We start from the raw sequence: 21,763 nt of genomic DNA, 5'->3' as shown, positions 1-21,763 counted from the left end.
CCGGGACTTGTAGTTCCCGGGCTCTGGGGGCCCGGGCAGCGGCCTGACTCTCGTCGCTTCAGAAACTACGACTTCCGGCGGCCCAGACTCCGCGGGGCGGGATTGGCAGCTTCAGAATCGGGTAGAGAGCATAGCCTATCAGGTACGAGTAGGGCAGATACTTCCGTTAGGATTGTTCAATCACAGAAGTGGGACAGTTTCTATAAAGGCTTGAGCCTCGTGCATCCGCGTTCTTTCCGGTTGCGTGTGAGCACGATACTTACGCGTAGCTGTCGGGGCTGAGGGAGTTTCTCGAACCCTGCAAGCTGGCTTAGCTCTGGATTAAGCCTCCACCTGAGCTGCACATGGGTCCTAGCGGATCCCAAGGTTTTCCTTCGCGGGAGTCCGAATTTCCAGACCCACATCTCCGTCCGGGTAAGCCCGGGCCGGGCCTTTTCCCCAGACGCAGCTCCGAGCCTGTGATGAATTGCTTTAATTTCTGACACCTCGTATGAACACTGTACGTGCAGTCTGATTATTTTGCAAGACTGAGGCTTCAGGGTGCGTGACCTTGATGGGGAGGAGGATTGGGAGTGAAACCACTTGCCCCAAACGGTGGAGGGGGCTACTGTTTATATCTCGGCGCTATCTGGTTTTCAGGGCCATCGTGGAACCGGCTGCAGACCCTGAGCCAAAGTCAACTTCTTGAGCCCAGCGGGCAGCAGGGCCTGGTGGTAAGGTGGCCGTCTGTGTGTCCGAGATACTTAGTAATAAAGTAGAGGTGGTTAACTGATGCTGTGTTAGCTCTTCTTATTCGCCTGCCACGTGCCGCCCTGAGGACTGCTCATCTTGGATGGAAGTTGGGAAGGGTTGGGGCAGAGACATCAAGGTGGTATTTCTTGGCGTCTCTTGGTGCTGCCTTCTCCGTTTTTTGGCTACAATGCTAAGAAAGATTGGGCTTTGTGCTGTTGCATGGAGTGGGTCTTGAGCTCTCACTAGCAGACCACGGAGTGCCCTTTGAAGCCTGGTTGTTAACAGACGAGGTGGAGGCATTCCAGAAAGCACGATTTTATTAACTAGGACTGGGAACAAAGGTTTGCAATCTCTAAGACTCCACGATTTTAGTGCAAGGTGAAACATGATCCTTGTCCCAGCTCTGCCCCATTGTAACCCACCCCTTTCTGGCCTTGCTGAGGGAGGTCTCAGGGACGGAACCCCTCACGACATGCAGGGCAGTCACTCCCGTCCCAAGTCTACCTGACGCTCGTGAATGCCTAAATTATATTCCCTGTATTACAAAGACTGGGAGTCTCCAAGGTGACAGGAAGAAGACCCTATATAGGATGCTTAACCAGACCTAGCAGGTGGGGCAGGAGCAGCTGGCGGCCCTGGGACGCAATGCACAAAGGAGTCAGTGATGGAGCCTTTTCTGGCCGGGTAGTGTACATGGCTCCAGTCAAGGCTTCTGTAGGCCGTTAGGCACTGTACACCTTGGCCTGGTGTCCAGCAGGGGGCAGCAGAGCACTGGGCAGTCGGGCTCGGACACAGGACCACCTCTACCATGCTGGCCTAGAGGCAAGGGCTGCGTACCTGCTGCCTCCCTGAAGCTAGTTTACTGGGACTGGGGCACAAGATTGCCAGTGAGGCATGGAAGGGGCCAGGCTCAGCCTGAGTCCTTGGGATGACCACTGGCAGCCTGTGCCCAACCAGGTCAGGGTCTGCAGCAGGAGCCCCCACGGCCCTCCCTCTTAACATAGTCGTGCAGCCAGAAGTGGGCCTCACTGGGGGCCATCATGGAGTGCTGCTTCAACTCCCTGTGGGATGGGTGACCCTGAGCAGGGTGGTCTGGAGACCCCGACCAGGGTGTCTCAGGCAGCTGGCCTGGGATGGGGACTTAACTTTGCTATGGCCGTGAAGGCTAGGTCCACGTTGAGGCCTGTCTTCACACTGGTCTCCATGAAGGGCAGTCTGTACTCCTGCAAACAGCTGTGCCAGCTGGGCCTTGGCCTGGAGGGACAGCTAGGACCCTGTCCCCGCAGCCACAGGACCACCCTCCTGCCACCCCTGCCCCCTGCTCACCTTGGCCAGCTTCTCCCCGTCCTCCCCCTTCACCTCATGCTCCTGGGTAGAGTCCACCTGGCTTGGGCACATGGGGCTTTTGTGACAGCTGCCCACCCATCACCCTTGCCCTCCTGCAGGAAGGACAGGCTGGGCCCACCTTGTTGCCCAGCAGCATGAGTACGGTGTCATGCTGGGCATGCTCCTGGATCTCGCTCAGCCAGGCCTGCGGGGACCAGGGACATTGGAGGCCCAGGCCAGGACGCAGTGGGAGGTGGGATCCAGGATCTGTAAACCCCAGGACCACACCCTCTAGGCACCGGTAGGGCTCTTGCTGACAAGGCACAGCTGCCATGCTGAGGCACCTAGTTTACAGGTAGCTGGAATGTCAACCTGACCCACTAAGGCCCTTCTCTCAACCCTGACCCCTGCATTCAGATCACCACTAGGGGGCTGTCGCCACCCCCCTTCGGCAGGTCCTCAACCCTCTGGGATCTCTGCCATATGACCCCTTCCCTGGTGTGGTCCAGGGGGTGGGGTGGAGTCAGGAGGTCCCACCAGGGCCTGTTACCAGGCCCCCTGCCAGGAAAGAAGCATTGACTGGGATGTTGTCAAAGGAGGCCTTGGAGTGGTGGGGGCAGATGGGCACCTGTCACCCACACCCTCATCACCCACACACCCCCAGTCACAGGGTGATGGTGACATCACACTAGCACACCAGCTATACACCAGCTACTTCCTACCCACTTGGCACCTGGGTACTACCTCAGCAGGAGCCAAGGGAGCTAGGGCACCAGCAGAACACAGCCCGCCTTCCTGGGGACCTGAGGCCCCGCACTCACCATAAGCATCTCCATAGTAGGCTGCGGAACTGCTCCTGGCCAGCTGTGTCCCAGCGGGTCAGGCGGCCCAGCCCCTCCCAGTGTCCCCTGCCCCCAACTCCCCCCCCCCCCATCACCTCTCACCTGGAGCTTCACCTTCATGCCATCCACATCCAGAACTTTGTTCTGAAACGGAACCACCCAGCTCCTGCCAGGGACCAGCCAACCACCCTGTCCCAGGCAGTGGCTGGGCCAGCGCCATCATCTGGCCAGGGGCTCCCAAGAGTGGGATGGGGGGGCAGTGCCAGGCCAGGACAGCCCAGCCCTGCTGCCCAGATGGGGAGACTGAGTTAACGGGTCCCCACCTTCCAGGACCTACCAGGCCCCTGACGCGGGGGGCATGGAGGGCATGACCCTTGCTAGATCCTGAATTTTCCCCCACCTCCACCTCAGGAGTTGGCTCTGCCCCTACACCTGCCTCCTAGTCCCCCTCCCCCTGCCTGCAGTTTCCATGGCCTCTTTGGCCTCTTTCACCTGAGGGATCCTTGGGTCCCCCAGCTCTCCTCGACATTCCCCCTCACCCCTGGGTGAGCTGGTCCAGGTGCCCCAACACGTGAAGATGCCAGGCCCCTCTACCACCAGGATGGCCCCGTACTCCAAGGTTCAGCCCACCCCGAGACCTGGAATATAACCCCCCCAACTGTTCTTCACTCAGTCCTGTTGCTCTTCCAGCCAACCCCTTGCCCCCACCCCCACAGTACCTCTCAAGCCCCCAGCACTTCCTCTCCTGGGCCCACTTGCCCATCCAGCCTCAACCCGCAGCCAAAAGCAGCCCGCTCCCTGTGGCCACAGGGCCCTGCCACCCCAGCTTGCCCCTGCCTGGCCCCTCTTCTCATGCTCTGCACAGGTTGTGCTGCTCCAAGCACACATGTAATGGCTTACTTGAAGTCACCCACACTGTGACCCCAGGCACACGACTAATGCCTCATCTCAGTTTCCTCATCTGCAAATGGGGATGCCAGGGTACCCACTGGGGGACTGTACCAGGGTCATATGAACGAACAGAGTAGTGGGGACCTCATGCCCCAGTGAGGGCCTCTCCCCCTAAAACTTACCAGGGGTTACAGGGGCAGGAGGAGAAAAGAGGGGCAGGATTGCTTAACGGATACTGAGTCTCTTAGTGGATGGAAAAACCAGAAACGGATCATGGCAATGGCTACACAACATGGTGAACATAATTATGTCACTGAATTGTATGTGTAAAAATGGATGAAATGGCAAATGTTTTGTTATATACATTTCATCACAATTAGATGAAGAAAAACCCTCTCCCCTCTGGACCTTGGGCTCCCGAGGGCAAGCCTGCGTCTGTCTTGCCCACTGCAGTAACCCTGGAGCCCTGAATGGTGCCTAGTCCACAGTTGGTGCTCATTCCACGTTTGCTGGCTGATGTGGTCCCCAGCCTGGTCCTCCCAGGATAGGAGTAGGCACAGGCCCCAGGTTCCATCTGCTGGTGTGGGGTGGTGCAGGAGGGGCCCTCACCACAAGCCCAGGCCCCTTGGCTGGCTCACGCCTGCCTACCCCACTCCCTCAGCTCCTTCTCTCAAGGTGCTCCTGTGTCTCCAGGGAACTGGGTGCAGCCATCTGCTAGGCTGGGGAGGACACCCCGCCTTCTCTGGTACCTGGGGCAGTGGTGTGAACCCAACGGCCTCACATCCCTAGCTGCCTGGCCGGACCCAGAACAAAGAGGAGGGTGAGGAGGGGGCCAGAACAGGAAAAGGATCCCACCCCAGCCTGAATAAACGACCTCCTCTGGTACCTCAATGCTGACAGCCTTCTGGAGGACTTGAGGGGACCTGACTCCCAGGCTGGAGTTAGCCTCTTTTCTGTCCCCAGATGGGCCTTCTGCCTAGCCTCCTGCTAACTGGGTCTAACTAAAGGGTGAAAAATGCAAATCCAAGTTTTGCTGAGAACACACCAACACCTTGGCACTCAGAATTCAAACTGGTGCGCAGAGGTGCGGGCTCTGCTTCCGGAACCTCCAGGTCTGAGGCCCTGGCCCTATCCTTCCTTGCTGACCCCACAGGCTGCTGGAGGTGCCTCAGGGAGCCGAGAGCCTATGGGCACCCCTAGAAAAGCCTAGGAGACAGCCTGCAGGTTGGTGGGGCTAAGGGGGTCTCTGACAGTGGAGGGGAGCTAGGTGGGAACCTGATCCTCCTCCCCAAGGGCAGGGACATCTGCCCCAAGCAAGGTCTGGGGACACAGCCCCCAGTCTCTAGGGAATGCCCACCCCAGCTCTGGGGGTGGTGCTGGCAAGCACTACAGCCACCTTTCCCATGGGACCTGGGCAGCAGCCAGGGTATCCCCTGCAGTCCCAGGGTTTCTCTGTGCTGGGCCTTGACTGGCCAGCCTTAGGGGCACCAGTTCCCACCCCTAAAGGCAGAGTGGAGAACCCTAAGGGTGGTGCCAGGGGTACATCTCATTTCAGTCACTGGAAGACATGCCTGACCCAGAAGCTTGGTACTGTGGGGAAACAGAGAACCAGGGCACCTGAAGGGAGGGAGGCTGGGTGAACAGACCCCCAGTCAGTAACCCCACTCACCCGGAAGTTGATGCCCACGGTGGCGATGAAGATCCCAGCCAGGAAGACCCTGTCCTTGAAGTGCACCAGCAGGCAGGTCTTCCCCACGCCCGAGTCTCCCACCAGCATCACCTAGGGCAGTGGGAGAGGGCAGGATATCAGGCCTGGGGTGCAGGAATCTGGCCACTGAAGCATCCAGAGGGGGTGTCAGGTGTGCCCTGAGCTAGCCTGGCCTGGGGGCTGTAGGCAAGGGGTAGGGATGGAGGAAGGAGGCGCAAAGCCCAGGCTGGCAGGTCCCACAGGGCCTGGGGGAGTTAAGGCAGCCTATGGCCCCCACCAGCATGGAACCCCAGCTTCCGCCTCTGGAAGGCCTTGTCCCCTCTCTCCTTCCCAGTCAGTGGGGTGAGATAGCTGCCTCCACCAGGGCTGTACCTACCCCCACCCCACAGGCTCAGATACCAGGCTTAATCTGGGAGGGGTCAGGGCAGCCCAGGAGCTTGGGAAGGGAGTATTCGGGGCCTAGTGGGGAGCAGAGGCAACGGGGGTGGCAGCTGGGGACCTCCTAAGAGGTTTATGGAAGCATCCTGCTGGTGTCTTCTTCAAATCCCAGCAAGGCTCATAAGGAATTTGCTAACTGACCTAGGGTCCTGGCCAGATTTGTGGGCAAGGAAGCCCCAGGTCACCCATCAAGAGACCAAGGAGAAGCAGCCTGGCCCTCCCCCTCCTCCCACCCCCAGCCTGCAGCCAATGGCTCCATACCCCAAAGTCCTGCCCCTTTCTTCCCACGATTCACACAGCTCCTGCCCTTGGCCTGAGGGTGGCCGCCCATGCTCCCCACCAAGCTGGTAAACCTCTTCTTAGTACCCCCCCCTCAAAAAAGGAAGACCACAGCCCGGGTGGGGGCAGGGGGTATTAAGCGCAGGGAATAGGGACCTACCAGGTTCTGGCCCCTCGCGGGACCCTAGGTCCAGCCCTGCCAGCTGGGGGGCAGCAGGACTTGCCACCTGTTGGGTACCATAATCCCGGGCCGACAGCTGTGTGACTGCGATGCACCGGGCCAGCTGGACCAGCTAGCTGCAGGGTGCCACGCGGCCCTGTGCCCCTCCTGGGCCCCCTTCCCCCTGGCTCAGGCCAGGTGCCACCTGCTGCGCTGGCCCGGGGCGGGGAGGGGGGCTGGCTCACTTTGAAGGCGATGTCAGTAGAAGTTGCCGCCGCTGTCGAGTGAGGGCCGGCCGGGCTGCTGGGGCCAGCTGGGCGGCGCCTAGGAGCCGGGGCGCTCGGTCGCCGGGCGTGCAGCCGGGGCCCGTTGGCCGAGGGCAGCGCGGAGGCGGCGGGCGGAGGCGGCGTGAGCACGGGCCCCCTTGCTCCTGGAGGTCTTCTTCCTGGACATACCGGCATGCTCTGGGTGCTCACGCTGCTGCAGCCGCGCCTGGGCAGTCCAGCCGCCGGCAACGGCAAAGCCAGCTCGGAGCGGAACGGGGCCCGGGGCACCCGGGCCCTGCCCCCGCCCCCTCCCCCCCTCCCCGCGCCCGACAGGCTGAGCAGCCACTCAGGCCAGGCCTCAAGCTGCCGCTGCCAATGGCCAAGCGGGGGGCGGGGACACGCAAAGGAGTCTGTCTCCGGGGGCGGGGGCGGGGCCGGGGGCGGGGCCGGGGCACTGCCCAGGTATGCGCTGTCCGCTTGCCCCAGCCCAGCACCCCAGGCCCAGGGACAGCTCTGTGGCCGCCCCCGGGTCTTGCCAATGTGCTGGGGCAGTGAGCCTGGGTAAGGTGAGCACCCTGGGACCCTGCTGCCCCTCAGTGTGCTGTGCGCCGCCCCTGCCCAGTGATTCACACTGGACCGCTTCTGGGGCTGGCGCCAAGAGGGGTCCTGAAGTGGGGGCGCTGGGGCAGTGGGCCTGGATGGGTGGGCACTCTGGGATTCTGTCATTTCTCCAGCCAGAGGGGCCGCCTGACCTACTACCCCGACCCTTTCATGCTCAAGGCAAGCGGTCCTGGAGCATCCAGCACTCCAGTGGGCTTGGCAAACAAATGCCCAGCGCCTGGGGCTCAGCTGACAGCTGGCTACCTGACAGGGAGAGATGACACCGCTGTACACTCTCCCCCACAGCCTCTGGATCCCCGGGAAAAGGGAAGTCAGGGGTCACAGCCAGCAGCAGGCCCTAGGATTGTCCCCTCCCATGGGACTGAGCGTTGAGAGGTCTGGAGGCCGAAGGAGGCTGGACCCCTTCCCCACATGCTGTGACTGGCCCCTCTCCTTACCAGGCCAGCTATTTCTGGACCAAGTGCTGCTTCTCCAGAACTCACCTGGCCCCTGATTACCCTTCTCCAGGGCTAACACCTCTCCCACCCTGTCTGCTGGGGCTGTCTCAGGGCCCCCACCCGAGATGCCCCAGCTTTGAGGAGGTGGCAGTAGTCAGCGAATCCTGGCATGGAGCTCCTCAATGCCTTGCCCAGGCCTGGGGGGCCTAGGAAGGGCTCTGCTTGCTGCACCCCCGGCTAGCCCCAAGATGTGACAGCTGTCACCAGATCCTGGCCCTCCAGAGGCTTAGCCCTCCCACTGGCCCAAACAATCAGCTGCCTCTTGGGATCAGAGGTCTGAGAAAACACGGATGGAGGGACATTGCCTGCAAGAGTGACATACTGAGGGAGGCCTGGCTCCACTGAGACTATCAGGTGCCCAGCACACATCATCTTCAAATGGACCCTGAGAGGTGGGTGCTGTTGTTGTCCCCCTTGTACAGACGAGAAATTGAGGCCCAGAGAGGCAAGGAGAGCTGTCCAAGGTCACCAGGGAGGAAGTGGCAGAGCCAAGATTTGAGCCCAGCAACTCTGGCTCCCAAGAGCATAAACAGTCCCCTGGTAGGGTTGGCCCAGTGGTCCCCTAGAGTCCCACCCCTCAACTACCTGTCAGGGCCAGACCAAGCCCAGAGAAGCCCTCTCAGGGCCCCCAGGCCCCCTTTCCCTGCCCTGTACCTCTGGCCCCACCCCTTGCAGGCCCTCCCAGATGTGTGCAGTGAGGCCTGATTTGGGGGTATTGGGCCCCCACGGCTTGCCCTGGGGACTCCAGGTGTCCTACTCCCATGAGGCCAACCTCAGGGTGGCTGGCCCAAGGTCTCACCTAGGGGCCCGAGCAACTGATTTCCCCTAGCCTCAGGGTCCCAGAAAGTTGGCACCCCCGTCCTGCTAGCTGCTGCCTGCACCGCTTGTGGGCATGGGGCCTGTGGAGAATTCTGGGGTCTCTGGAGTCCCTGGGGGCTGCAGGTAGGGCATCTGATAGGGATGACCAGGAACAGAGAGGTAGGCAGGCAGGCCAGAGAGAGTGGCTGGCCAGGAGGGGTGAGGAGCTGAGCAGCAGAGGAGAAAGGCTGGTCCTTTCCACCTTTACATTTAGGAGTGTTTATGTCAAAATCCAGCTCTCTGGTTTCTCTTGCAAATGGAGAGATTTGGGCCCCTGCCTCACAGCACCCCTTCTCTCGCCTTCCAGCAGTCCTCCCAATCTTCGATCATCTTGCCTCTTGGCTCTTCTATTTGCCATCTGTCTCATCCTCTGGGTACAGGAACCAGTTTGTCTTGGTCACTGCCATGTTCCTGGCAGCTGACTCCAGGCCTCAATAAACAATTATTAAATTGACAAGAGGAATATAAATTAGAACAGACCCCACTTCAGGAGGATGTGTTGTTGCTAACAAGGACTTGAGGCAGAATGGTCCTCAACCTGCAGTGAGAGCAAGAGCAGTGTGATCAAGCTGTGAGAGCAATGCTTTGGGGAGGCGGACACATTTGCACTGGGGTATAAAGGTTGAGCAGGAGTTCAACAGGAGAGGAGGCAGAGAAGTTTGCCATGTGGAGGGAGAAAATATGGGAAGGGTCTGAGTTCTAGTAGGTGAGTAATTGAGCTGAAGAGGCCAAAGTGTGTGGAGGTCATCAGGTTGGGAGGGTAGAAGGGGGCTAGATTGTAAGGGAAATTTGAATTTCATACCTAGGAGCCTGAAAATTGTCCAGAAGGAAGTAGGAAGCCACTGCAACAGAGAGAGGCACGGTGTTACAGGGAGTGGAGGGATGCTGGAGACTGTGAACAGGGAGATGAGTTTGAAGAAGCTTGCCATAACCCAGGGGAGAGATGATAAGGGCAGAAGGAGCCTCCAGACCTGAAGGTGAAGGAAAAGCCAGAGTCCACAGGGCAGGTCCCTGAGGCAGGGTCCGGAGTCCAGTTGAGCCTGAGGCTGAGAAGAGGTGAGGCATGAGAACCGTGCTCCCCCTGCCCCATCCCCCCAAGGAGGGTGCCTAAAGCCTCAATCTCTCTGGCCAGGGCTGGCTCTGCTGGGCAGGAGCAAGATCGACAAGTGCTCATATTACAACAAGGGACAGAGTGACCACAGGCCTGTTCCAGCCTCCCTGAGGCTTTCTCCTAGACCTTCACCCCCTTTCCCTCTGATGGCCCAGGCCCTGTGCTCCCCTCATGGCTGTGGCCTCCAACTTGTGCACTCTGCCCTCTGACTGGTCCTCCTGGATGTCTGACTGCTGGGGCCTGGAGTGATGGTCACCATGAATCCCCAGCCATGAGGACCCTCTGGGACTAATGCCCTGAGGCAATCTCCCTGGGCCCCCATTTCCCCAGCCCTCCAGCTTCACCTCGCACTCTTCCCTGTACATCTCATGTGCTGGGAAAGGGGCTCAGAAGGGAATGAGTCTTCTTCAGCCTTCCAGGACCTGCTCAGAGCCCCCTTGTCCAGACAGCCTTCCTTGATTCTGCCCACCCCGACTTCTTGTTCCCTAGACACTCATATTTGCTCTCTGTGGTCCCGACTGACCTCACTGGGCTGCGTTGGTCTCTGTGAGCTTCCTGAGGACCGGACCCCATCCTACCACACTCTTCCTCCCCCAGGTCAGTGCTGCACCAAGTACAGAGGGCGAGAACTCTGTGGCCCAGTAGGAGAGAGCTGGGCTGGGTTCCAGGTGTCCTTCAGCAAGGTGGGCGTGGCCATGCCCCCAAAGCTTGGGCCCCAGAGCCCCTCCCAAGAAGTAATTCTATAGATTTCAGAGAAAGGGACCCCAATGGGGACGGTGCCCCAGTGGTGTCCCTGGCTTGCTGTGTGACCCTGCACATGTGGTGAACGCTCTCTGGGCCTGCTTCCCCCTCCGTGAATCGAGGGGGCACAGGAGCTGATCTCGAGGTCCCTTACAGCTCAAACACCTTATGTTCTATGAGATCCCTGTGAACGTTGCCATGGAGACGTCAGAGGAGAAACTGCTGCAGTGCTGAATGAGATTTCCACCCAGAAGAGGTGGACTGAGGCACCCCAGGAAGCGGGTGACACCATAGGTACTCTGGCCCAGGTGCCCAGGTACACAGGGGCTTCTGAGATGACACACCCCACCTGCAGCCCACTCACCTATGTCCCACTGAGGCTCTGCTTAGCAGGTGATACCAGGCCATGTTGGATGCCCATCCCTGCCTGGAGAAGGGAAAGGCCGTCCCATGGGAGGGTTGGGACCAAGGGCCATTTCCCCGCAGATGTGACTACTGTCTGTCATCACTGCCCACAGCAGCGCCATTGTTCACAAGGATGGGGAAGGTGCAGAGGTGCTCATGCTGCAAAGGAAGGTGAGCTAATCCCCAAGTCCTGTCTCTGAGGTTGTTATGGCAGCAGCCTCATTCCCAGACTGCTGGGGACCTGCTTTTAGCAGTGCTGGCTTCCAGCTCCTGAGAAGACACCCATTGGCTGTTGGAGGAGGCAGAGTGAGGAGGTTGGTAGAGGAGAGTCAGGCTAGGGAGGCCCAAGGGGTGCTCTTGGTAGCCGCAGAGCTGGACCAGGCAGAGGCCTCTACCCTGAGCTGGGCCTGATGTAGGTCAGGCCTCTGGGAGTGGGCAGGGCACCTCCAGCTGCTCCTAACTCCATGCACTCCAGGCATCTGAGTGAGTTTATGGTAGGTATATGCATCAGTGTAGGTCCGTAAAACAGACACCAGTGTAACTATGACACTCTCTGAGAATGACTGCAGAAGACTGGGCCAGGTGCTGCTGAACTTGCATTGTCTTTTTCACTTAATTATAAAAATAATATGTGATCATCTTGAGCATTTCTTCAATGCAGAAGGTAAAGACAAGAATAAAAGTTGCCCTCCATACCTGATCTCTTTCTTCAGGGAAAGCCACTATTAGGTTTGGCAATGACACCTGTGTTAATTTCCATGGCTGCTGTAACAAATTGCTGCAAACATTATGGCTTAAAACAACACACACTTATTATCTTACAGTATGGAGGACAGGTGTTTCAAATGAGTCTTATGAGACTAAAACCAAGGTGTTGGTAGGGCTGGTTCCTTCTGGAGGGTCCAGGGGAGAAGCTGTTCCTTGTTGCTTCCAGCTTCTGGCGGTCTGCATCACTCCAGTGTCTGCTTCCACAATTACACTGCCTTTTCCTCTTCTGTCATCAAATCTCCTACTGCCTCCATCTCATAAGGACATTTGTGATTACATTTAGGGCCCACCCAGATAATTCAGGATAATCTCCCCATCTCAAGATCCCTAGTTTATTACTGCTAAATCCCTTTTGCCATATAAAGTTAGTATTCAGATGTTCCAAGGATCAGAACCTGGGTAGTTCTACAGGCTGTTACTCAACTGATCCCAGCACCTCTGGGTTTTGTATTTTGGAATTTTGTGAAAGATTTTATTTGAAACAAGGTTTCTGTGGCTGAGAAAGACCTCAAAGTCATTGAACAATGGATTTCTTTTTTGCGTGTTATTTCTGTCTAGTTTAAGTATCAAGATTATTCTAGGTATATAAAATTTCTTTAAATATTTTGCTTTTTTTTCCTGTGCTCTCTCAGAGTGTAGATAAAAATCACAATTATCTGCTCTTTCCACATTTTATGGAATTTGTCCATAAAATGATCTGGATTAAGCTGTCTTCTCCTGGCATGACTCTTTCAACTTTTTTCCTTTGTTATTGTTTTATTTGGGGTTTCCATTTCTTGAGTCAGGTTTCATAGTTGTATTGTCATACGATATAACATCTCACATAGTTTTCAAAAACATAGGCAAACGGTGACTCATAATTTTCTGTCTTAATTTGAAACTTTTTAAAATTTCTGTGGAAAAAGCCATTAATTCTTAATCTTACTGCTCTGCATTTTAGTTTCTCTTTCTCTCTTTTGGTCGCACTTGCCAGAGTTTGTCTGTTTTTCATCTTAATAGCCTTATATATTAAAAAGTTATCGATTTTGTTAATCAATTCTACTCTTTTAAAAACTTTAAAAATAACCAATTTGTGCTTTTAGCTCTCTTATTTTCTTCCTTCTACTTTATTTTGGCTTATTTTATAGTAGTTGTTTTTTTAGAATGCTGAAATGAATGCTTCCCTTACGTACTTTTGGGTTTTTATGCTTAATAGTAAAAGCTACTAATGTGCTTTGTTTCTTTCTGTATATATAGTTTTGACTGAATGATACAGATTTACTATGATGTATACTCAGTGTTATACATTTTTATATAATCCAATTTTAATTTTTTTGGCCCAAGATGTATTTAAAAGAGGGTGTTTAAACATCCAAATGATTGGATTTTATAAATCAGCTTTGTTGAGGTACAATTTACGTGCAGTAATGTTCACCAATTTTAGGAATGAAATTTAGTGAGTTTTGATAAGTATGTAGTCATGTAACTAAGACAGGGAGGAAAGACCCTGAGATTGGAGGGTGCCTGTTTGAGAAATAGTGAACAGACTGCTGTGGTTAGGGGAGAAACAAGTCAAAGAGAAATAGACTATACTATCAGAGAGATAATAGGGGGTTGAGTGTGGAATCTAGAGACTTAGTAAGACAGAGAACAGAGGGGCCCCAAAATCTGCAAACAAAGTAACAAGAAATGGGCCAGGGCACAGAAACAAAGCCATTCCCCAGAACAGTGGGGCAGGGTATCTAAAAATAGCCTGCAAACTTCTTTAAAGTTGCCTTTTTTTTTTTTCAGAAGCCGCTGGAGAAGGCCAGGCCCAGGGACAGGCATAGAACGTCCACCTGTGACCGCTGTGTAACCTTCCACCAGGGGCAGTGAGGGGCTACAGCCCCAGCTGGGGAATGGAACCCGGGGAGTGGGAGACCGCACAGATGTGACACCCCATAATAAGTCCTGCTACGAATTCCAGAGGCCTCCGGGACAGGAGCCATCTTGGAAAGCTGTTGCACGTGCACATTAGTTAACATATCCCTGCCTGTACCTATGAGTAAACGTGAAACTTTTCTTGCCCAAGAACTTTTAAAAACTCAGGCCTGTCTTTTGTTCTGTGAGATACGGGTATACTTTGCTCTAGGCCCTCCTCGTCTCCGCTTGCAAGCCTCTTCAATAAAGCTTTGCTCATGTGGAAAACTATGTGCCTTACCTGCTCATTCTTGACCAGTGAGAGGCAAGAACCTTATTCTGGTAACACAACCATCACCACATCATGATATAGAACATTTTTATCACCCCCAAAAGCGCCCTCTTGTCCCTTTGCAGCAACCCCCCTCTCAGCTCCAGCCCCTGGCTACCACTGACCTGCTTTTTGTCACTATAAGCGGTTAGATTTCTTAAAAACAGCTTTATTGAGGTCTAATTGACACACAATAACTGCACATATTTAAAGTGTACAAACAACTTGATAAGTTTTGACTTACATATGTACACACCCATGAAACTGTCACCATGATTAAGATAACGAACATATATATCCTTCCCAAAAATTTCCTTGTGCTTTGGTGGTTAAATTAAAAAAAAAACAAAAACTTTTTGTTATTAATTTCTAGTTGTCTTGCACTGTGATCAAAGAACGCAGTCATCAAATTTCTACTTTGCGGAATTAATTGAGATTTAACTCAAAGCTGTGTATCTCTATATCTATGGAACCCTGGTGGTGCAAAAGTAAGTACTTGGCTGCTAATTGAAAGGTTGGCAGTTCAAACCCACCCAGTGATCTCCTTCTGTAAAGATTACAGCCTAGGAAACCCTAGGGGGCAGTTCTACTCTGTCACATGGGGTCACTATGAGTTGAAATTGACTCAGGGGCACGTAACAACAACAATATAGGTAGTCTCTGACTTACGACACGGTTCAATTCCCACGACTCCGTGGTAAGTCGATTCTGACATAAGTGGAATACCTTTTTTTTTATGTTTTCATTATTATTGCCTTTTATTATCAGTATCTTTATAAACCCTATTTTTATTTGTCTTTGAGGGTTGGCACGAGAATGATAACATCAGCAAACTATGCACTACAACATTGCATGTACGTATTACTAACGATAAGATGTAAAAAAAAAAACAAAACGAGGATCTTAAGTGCGGTTCCTAAGTAACTGAACACATCATAAGTCGGGAACTATCTGTATACATGTAAATATATATACATATAAATATATAACACTGAAAAATGCTTTTAACATATTTTTAAAGAATTATAACCTTTATATACTTAATCACATTAACTTTTCAACTATTTGGGTCTCTCTATAATTGTCAGGATGTCCAGCCTTTTCCTCAGGCCCTGGGAAAGGACAGTTGTGGTACAGCCAGCTTTGGGTTGGATTCAGGGTGTGTGGAGGTGGACGGGTGAAAAACCCAGGACAACCTGTAGGGGGCAGTGTTGACAAAGGCCAGTTCTGATCTATTTCCTTTGACCTTGCCAAAACACTGTTGTATAAAACTGTTATTGAAATTCTCTTATCTTTCTCAGTTAAAAAAAAAAAATTGCCTACTTGATTTACGAAATTCAGAGGAAGATGTAGTAAAATACACCATAACGATTTTGGTTTCGTTCAAATCTTTGTGTATGTCTAACAGTTTAGCTTTGTGTGTTGATGTTCTACTTTTGAGAACACAAAGGTTCATAATATTTCTTCTACATAGTTTTTACCTTTTATCAGTGTAAAAATACCATTTGTCTTCAAATTCTACTTTCCTGGTAGTAATACTGCCACCTTTACCTTCTCTGTGTATTTCTCTATTCTCAGCCTTTTGGGGGTTATTTATTTTAGCTGTGTCCTGGTAAACAGCAATTTCTGGGTCTAGTGTTCCTTTTCAATATGAGAATCCTTGTCCTTTTACAGGGGAATTTAACTTATTTACATTTACTATTACTACTCCCATGGTTGGTCTTACTCCTACCATTTCATTTTATGTGTTCTAATTGACATACCAAGCGATTCATTGTTTCCTTTTTAAAATCCTTACCTGGACTGATCAGGTTTTCTTGTTTCTTCTTTCACTTCTAATTTTCTTCTTTCTTTTTTACGCTAATAGTTATCATTAACAGTTAATAAAAGCCTTCATATTTCATCAAGAACTAAGCGCTGCTCCAACACTCCCTTCCTTGAACCAAACAAGATTTTTGGCACATTTTATTTTCTCTGTCTCACCACAGGTTTTGTTGAAATAATCTACAGTTTCATTTCCAGATAATTATTTTCTTTTTTTTTCCTGTTTCCAAAATCCTTTCCAAACAATTGCACTTCACTCCACTACCAGCTTTAAACAATCACGCTAGATTAATCTGTTTTGCTCATTTTGCACTACTGTTTCATGTTGGTATATCTTCCCTCATTGTGAGTCCTTGACTCTTACTGGTTTGTGATTTGACTGGAATGAAAAACTTGGGTTTGGAATCAAATTCCAGCCCTGCTACTCAACCGCTGTGTGGCCTGACAACTTTCTTAACCTCTCTGTGCTTCAATTACCTTGATTAAACACAGGGAATAATAACAGTACCCACCTTCTAGAGTCCTGAAGACTGAATGGGATATGGCAGTGAATGAATGGATGGGGAAATGAAGCATGTGGGTCCCTTTCCTCCCTCCTGTTTCTCAAGAAACTCTCACTACAACCCTCCCACTCCTTGCTCTCTCCTTTGCTTCTCCCTTTTTGCTGGTACACTTCCCTTAGTCTGGAAACCTGTTCAAGTCTCTTTCAAATTAAGAAAACACCTTGGCTTCCACTCTATGTCTCTCTCTTGTCCCCTGCTTCTCTGTCTCCTTTTATAGCCAGGCTTCTAGAAAGAGTAGGTCAGATGCCATGTCCACACCTCCTCGCTCACTCCCTGGCATCTGGCTGTCTACTAACCATTCCACTTAACACACACTTGGTCCAGGTCATCAGCAAACACCATGCCTCCAGCAAGAGGCAGATGAAGTGTCAGGGACAAGGGACAGTGGGGAGTAAATACTCTGCCTACAGTAGATGCTCCATAAGTGTGTCCCCTGAATGGGTGTGTGATTGAAGTGGCACATAAGGTGGGAGCTGGGGAGGCTTCCTGGAGGAGGAGGTACCTCAGCTGAGTTTGGAAGCATAAGTATGCATGGGGTGGAAGGGAAAATCATTCTAAGCAAAGGAACAACATAGGGCAAGGTTAGGCAGTGGGAGACTATAGAGAGTTCTGGAAGCCTCAGGGGGGGGTATGTGTGGGCCTGTGTGGTGAGGGAGGGTGGAGCGGGGTCGACATCAGCTTCATACCTGGCTCCTGCCCTGTTTCTGCAGCGCAGGCCCTTATTAACCTCTCCCCTGAAGCTTCTCCCTCAACTTCCACACATTGTGACCCGGTTTCCGTTACTTCTCTGGCCCCCTTGCTCAGACTCCTCCCGAGGTCTCTCTCCTCCTCACCTCTTGGTTGGGGTTCCCTGCTTCTGGGGGCTTCCCCCGCCCCAAAGGAGCTCGTCCCACCCCACACACAACTTCAGGTCCCCACCTCCAGCTGAACTGTGGAATCTTCTCGGGTGGCCCAGGGCACCACATGCTCAGAACCCACTCCTCACCTTTCCCTCTTCCCTCCTGCTCAGGGCATCCCCACCCAGCAACAGCCCCTCCGCCATCCTGGCACCAACCCAGAGACTCCTCCCTCCCTGAGTCCTCACATCCAGTCCTGATGCCCCTTCCCCAGTCGGCCCTCCCACTTCCCCCTGCCCCATTATCATCCCTCACCTAGATCCTAGCTTCCTACTCACCTCCACCCATGCCCTCATTCCCAAACTTGGTGCCCAAACATTCCTTCTGCAATTCTGCATCAAAAGGTTCTTGTGGTTAAAAAGGTTTGCAGGCTTTACAATTTCCTCCATTAGGATGGAAGTTCTTCCATATGTCTAACTTAAGTCCTTCCTACTACCTGGTAGGGAATTGCTTCAGGAAGCTCTGAGTTGGAGACAGCAAGTTGTGTGTGGGTTGGGGGGGTCAAGCCTCGAGCATGGGTTACAGCTGGGGATCCTGGACCCCCACCTGGGCTGTTGGCTGGATAGCCTGTATCTGCTCCTAGACCTGGAAGAGGTGGTGGCTACCTATACTCTGTTCATCCTTGACCTCCGCTGTGCCAGGGGCCCATGGGCTGGGCTGGGTGTCCTGCGGGTTTTAGATCCTCTCCCAGCTCTAAAATGTAGGTATGTTTGTGCCCATTACACAGATGGGAAAAGAGAGGCGAGGAGATGCTGCTTCAGGCCCAAGTGAATAGCAGGGCCTCGATGTGCCCACAGTGGTCCATCTGGGCACATCTCTCCCAGCAAATGGCAGTGGGAAGTGGGTCCAGAATCTGTAGTGTGGTTGAAGTTTCCTGGGTAGTTTACACCTCAGAGAGAGCAGGTCCTGGGAAGGAAGTCCAGAAGCCTCCTTGTTGGGTAGACATGTCCTGGGCCTTGGGAGCAGTGGGAACCAGGGCCCTTGCATAGGAGTCTGGCCCCCTCAGAGTGCTGACTCAGCCTCCATCCAGGCTCTTGGGAGAAGGACTCAATCAGCCAGCTTAGGCCAGGTGTCTACTCAGGCCCAATGGTCATGGCCCAACAGCAGGGCCATGCAGAGGAGACAGGCTTCCAGAAAGTGGCCTGGGGACATGAGGCAGGTCCCAGGGAACAAAAAAGGCTGGTGGGTAGCCTGGTGGAGGCCTTAGGGAGCCAACAAGGGGCAGTGGCCAGGCAGGACTTGATGTCAATGCGGTCACCATGCTGGGGAAGAAGCCCAAGTCCTTAGCAGGGCCTATGGCACTGCGGGGACAAGTTTGGCAGAAGGAGCCCACCCGTGATTGCACAGCAGACACGCAAATAAGGAGACCCCACAATAAACTCTGAGTTGACATAATGGGGAGAAGGGGCATTGTCCAGTTTTTTCTTTAAAAACTTTGGCTTGACTGGTAATGGGGAGCCCAAGGTCGAGAAGGGAGAGTGTTGACATATCATGCAGTTGTTAACCAATATCATAAAACAGTATGTGTACTGTTTAATGAGAAGCTACTTTGTTCTGTAAACCTTCATCCAAAGTACAATTAAAAAAAAAAACAACTTTGGCTTGAATTCATTAAAAAGTTATTTATTTTTTATTGAGATATAATTCACATACCATAAAACTCATCCTTTTAAAAAGTGTACAGTGGTTCTTAGCATATTCACAAGGTTGTACAACCATCACCACTATCTAGTTCTGGATAATTTTTATCAACACAAAAAGAAACCCACAGCCATGAGCAGTAGCACCCCCATCCCCCCTTCCCCAGCCCTGGCAACCACAAACCTACTTTCTGTCTCTACGGATTTGCTTACTCCGGACATGAGCCAGATGCCACGTCCACGCCTTCTCACTCATCCCCTGGCATCTGCCTGTCTACCACCCCCTCCACTCAGCACACACTGGGTCCAGGTCATCAGCAACAGACCCATTCACTATGTGGTTTCTTCGTGACGGGCTTCTTTCACTCAGCATAATGTTGTCATACACCCATGTTGTACGGCTTGAATTCCTTCCATCACATGTGCTATTTCCTAATTAACTCCTACACGTGTACCCAGAGAAACAAAAGCCCCGGTGAAAAGGCCACGGGATGGAGAAGGTCGTAGCAGAACTGCGCGCAGACGCGGCCTCCTAACACCCGTTCAGCAGGCCGCCGCACCAGGTGAGTTCCACCTGTGCGTGACCTCGCCTCTCGGTCGTCCCTGTCCTCGTTCGCGACAGCCGGGACAAACAGCCCACCTTTCCAGCGCTGTGCCGGAGCTCCTCTTTACGTATTTATTGAGCGCTTACTGTGTGCTAGGCGCTTGGACACGGCGTTGATGGAGACGGACAGAGACTCTAGGGGCCAGAAAACATAGGTTCTTATTGCTATGTTTCACTTCCGTGATTGTCAAGCCTGCAGAGCATGGGGCGCTAACCACAGTGCGCGGAAATGGACCGGACGCGGAGAAGGAGAACCAAAGGGGGAAGGGCGGGGTCACCCCGCCCCGCGACAGACGCTACGGCGAGGGGGCGGAGCCCGCGCCACGGGAGGAGGAGGCCGATCCGGCCGGGCGAAGGGCGGAGCCTCCGACACCCCGCCCACATTCTATTCCCCCCTCCCCCCTCGCCCTGCCCAAGATGGGAGGAGCCCGCGTTGGGGACGGCACTGCAGTGGAAAGGACGGAGCCTGAGGGAGCTCCGACCCTCTGGAGCCCCTATCAACCCCTCCCTGGGCAGTCCCAGCGTGGGGCGGGACCTAGACACGCCTCGCCTCTCATCGCTAGTAGGCGGAGCACCGGGGCAGCACGCGGTGCAGCACAGGTGGAACGTGATGGCGCCCCGCCCTCCGAACGCCCCGCCCAGGCCGCCCGCTCAGGCCGCCGGGAGAAGGAGCTGCGCAGCGGCACGCACGCACTGTAGCGCAGGGGGTGGAGGCTTGGCGCCCCGCCCCCACCCCGCCCGCGCTGCCGGAGGAGGAGCAGCGCGGCGGCCCGCAGTGCAGCGCGAGCGAGCGAGCGGGCGGCGGATCCCAATCGCTGCCTGGCCGAACGCCGCCGCTGTCCCAACAGCCAGGCCGGCCGCCGCCGATCCGCCGCGCTCATGCCGGCTGGCGGTCCCGCCTGAGCCGCGGCCTCCCTGGCCCGGGCGGCGGCCATGCGTGCAGTGCCCTGATGATTCCGCCCGCCCGTCTTGCGCTCGCCCTGGGCCTGGGCCTGTGGCTCGGGGCGCTGGCGGGGGGCCCCGGGCGTGGTTGCGGGCCGTGCGCGCCCCCCTGCCTCTGCGGCCCGGCGCCCGGCGCTGCCTGCCGCGTCAACTGCTCGGGCCGCGGGCTGCAGACGCTCGGGCCCGCCCTGCGCATCCCCACCGAAGCCACCGCGCTGTGAGTACCGGCGGGGGCGGTTGCCATGGTGCCGGACGACGTGGGGCCTGGGCCCGAGCATTGCCGTGACCGGCCGGGGACCGGGCACTCGGGGTACCGGGAACGAGGCCGCTCGCTGGGCGCGGGAGGAGATGCCTGGCGGGCTCTCAGGGCGTGGGCGTGTTCCCGGCCTCGGGAAAGGAAACTGGAGCGCGGGCCTGGCCTCCCTCAGGGCGAAGCTCCAGAGCAGTGTTGTCGGCCGACTACATCAGGGAACGTTGGGTCGCGGCCGCACCCAGTTCGAGGCCTGGCCCCGGGGACGGAACCCCCTCCCGGCGGCACCACAAACACCAGCTGCGGTATGGGATGTGGGCGTGGGCGGGAGCAGGAGGCCGCCGCCGCGGGAGACAAACATGGAACGCTAATTAGGGATTAATTGGAATGTGGCCTGAGGACAGGAATACCCAGGACCTGTGAGCCCGGGGGAGGCAACTGTGAAGTGGGGACCCCGACTTAGGGCAGCAGGGAAGGCTTTCCGGAGGAGGAGGCTGGGCAAGGACGTGTAAGAATTGGCTTGATGCCTGTAGAGGAGAAAGAGGTAGGGTCCAGTTCAAGGGAGGAAAAGGCCTGCGGCTGGACAGGTAGTGGACATATTAGGGTGCACCTCCCGTGTGAGGAGGTAGGGGGCAGGGTGGGATCATGAAGGGGCTCAGGGTGCCCAGCTGGAGAACATTATCCTGGCCACAATGGGTAGGGGGTTTGCCATGACAGGTTTAAAATGATGGAGAGACATGGTTAGGTCTGCATTTTGGAAGTCGTGGTGACAAACAGTGTTGATCAAGCTCATGGCTGCGAGCTGGGCGGGCCCTGAGCCCAGCACTTGTTACTGTTGCTGCTGCTTCCTCCTTATAATCTTCCAAGGCATAGGTGCAGTTACCACCCACATTTTACAGATAAGAACAGTCTCAGAGAGGTGGTGCACTTTGCCCAGGGTGTCACAGCCAGTAAGTGGCCGAGTTGGGGTGGGAGTCTGGGGTCAGACCCTAGAGCCTGGCGTTATCACTTCTGGCCCCCCAACCCCTGCACAAGGCTGGCTTCGTGCCTGTGAGGTGCATAGAATGCAGAGTTGGATTGAAAAGGGGGCAGGGGACGGAATTGCAGACCATTGCCCCTAGGCAGCGAGAAGCACCTCCAGGCTCTGAGCAGCTCCCTGGCCACAGGCTGGAATGCCCTGGGAGCCTAATGT

The 21,763-nt window shown here is 54.6% G+C and overlaps 2 protein-coding genes and 1 non-coding gene across 8 annotated transcripts in view; 2 read left to right on the top strand and 1 right to left on the bottom strand.

Annotated features, from left to right (window-relative positions):
- The first annotated feature begins 453 nt into the window (after window positions 1–453).
- Window positions 454–536, top strand: LOC111752723 (small nucleolar RNA SNORD60). The gene has a single exon (XR_002787621.1). It is a non-coding gene; the product is annotated as a small nucleolar RNA SNORD60 (small nucleolar RNA).
- A 1,405-nt stretch (window positions 537–1,941) lies between these two features.
- RAB26 (RAB26, member RAS oncogene family) lies at window positions 1,942–6,837 on the bottom strand. The gene is given in 4 exon segments (XM_064294782.1): window positions 1,942–5,571; window positions 6,622–6,636; window positions 6,638–6,700; window positions 6,832–6,837. Coding segments are annotated over 4 exon segments (309 nt in total). The 3' UTR covers window positions 1,942–5,346.
- A 13,356-nt stretch (window positions 6,838–20,193) lies between these two features.
- The window catches only part of PKD1 (polycystin 1, transient receptor potential channel interacting), a 40,882-nt gene continuing 39,312 nt past the window's right edge, over window positions 20,194–21,763 (top strand). For all 6 annotated transcript variants that reach the window (XR_010323592.1, XM_064295371.1, XM_064295370.1 and 3 more), the window contains exon 1: window positions 20,194–20,538. Coding sequence is in view for 5 of the 6 variants with exons in the window: in XM_064295371.1 (XP_064151441.1) it covers window positions 20,330–20,538 (209 nt within the window). In the remaining variant the exon portion in view is untranslated. The remainder of the gene's footprint in view (window positions 20,539–21,763) is intronic.

Source organism: Loxodonta africana, chromosome 12 (assembly GCF_030014295.1).
Source record: "Loxodonta africana isolate mLoxAfr1 chromosome 12, mLoxAfr1.hap2, whole genome shotgun sequence".
In the NCBI taxonomy this organism is placed as follows: Eukaryota; Metazoa; Chordata; class Mammalia; order Proboscidea; family Elephantidae; genus Loxodonta; species Loxodonta africana.
This window is presented reverse-complemented; position numbering and strand designations above follow the sequence as displayed.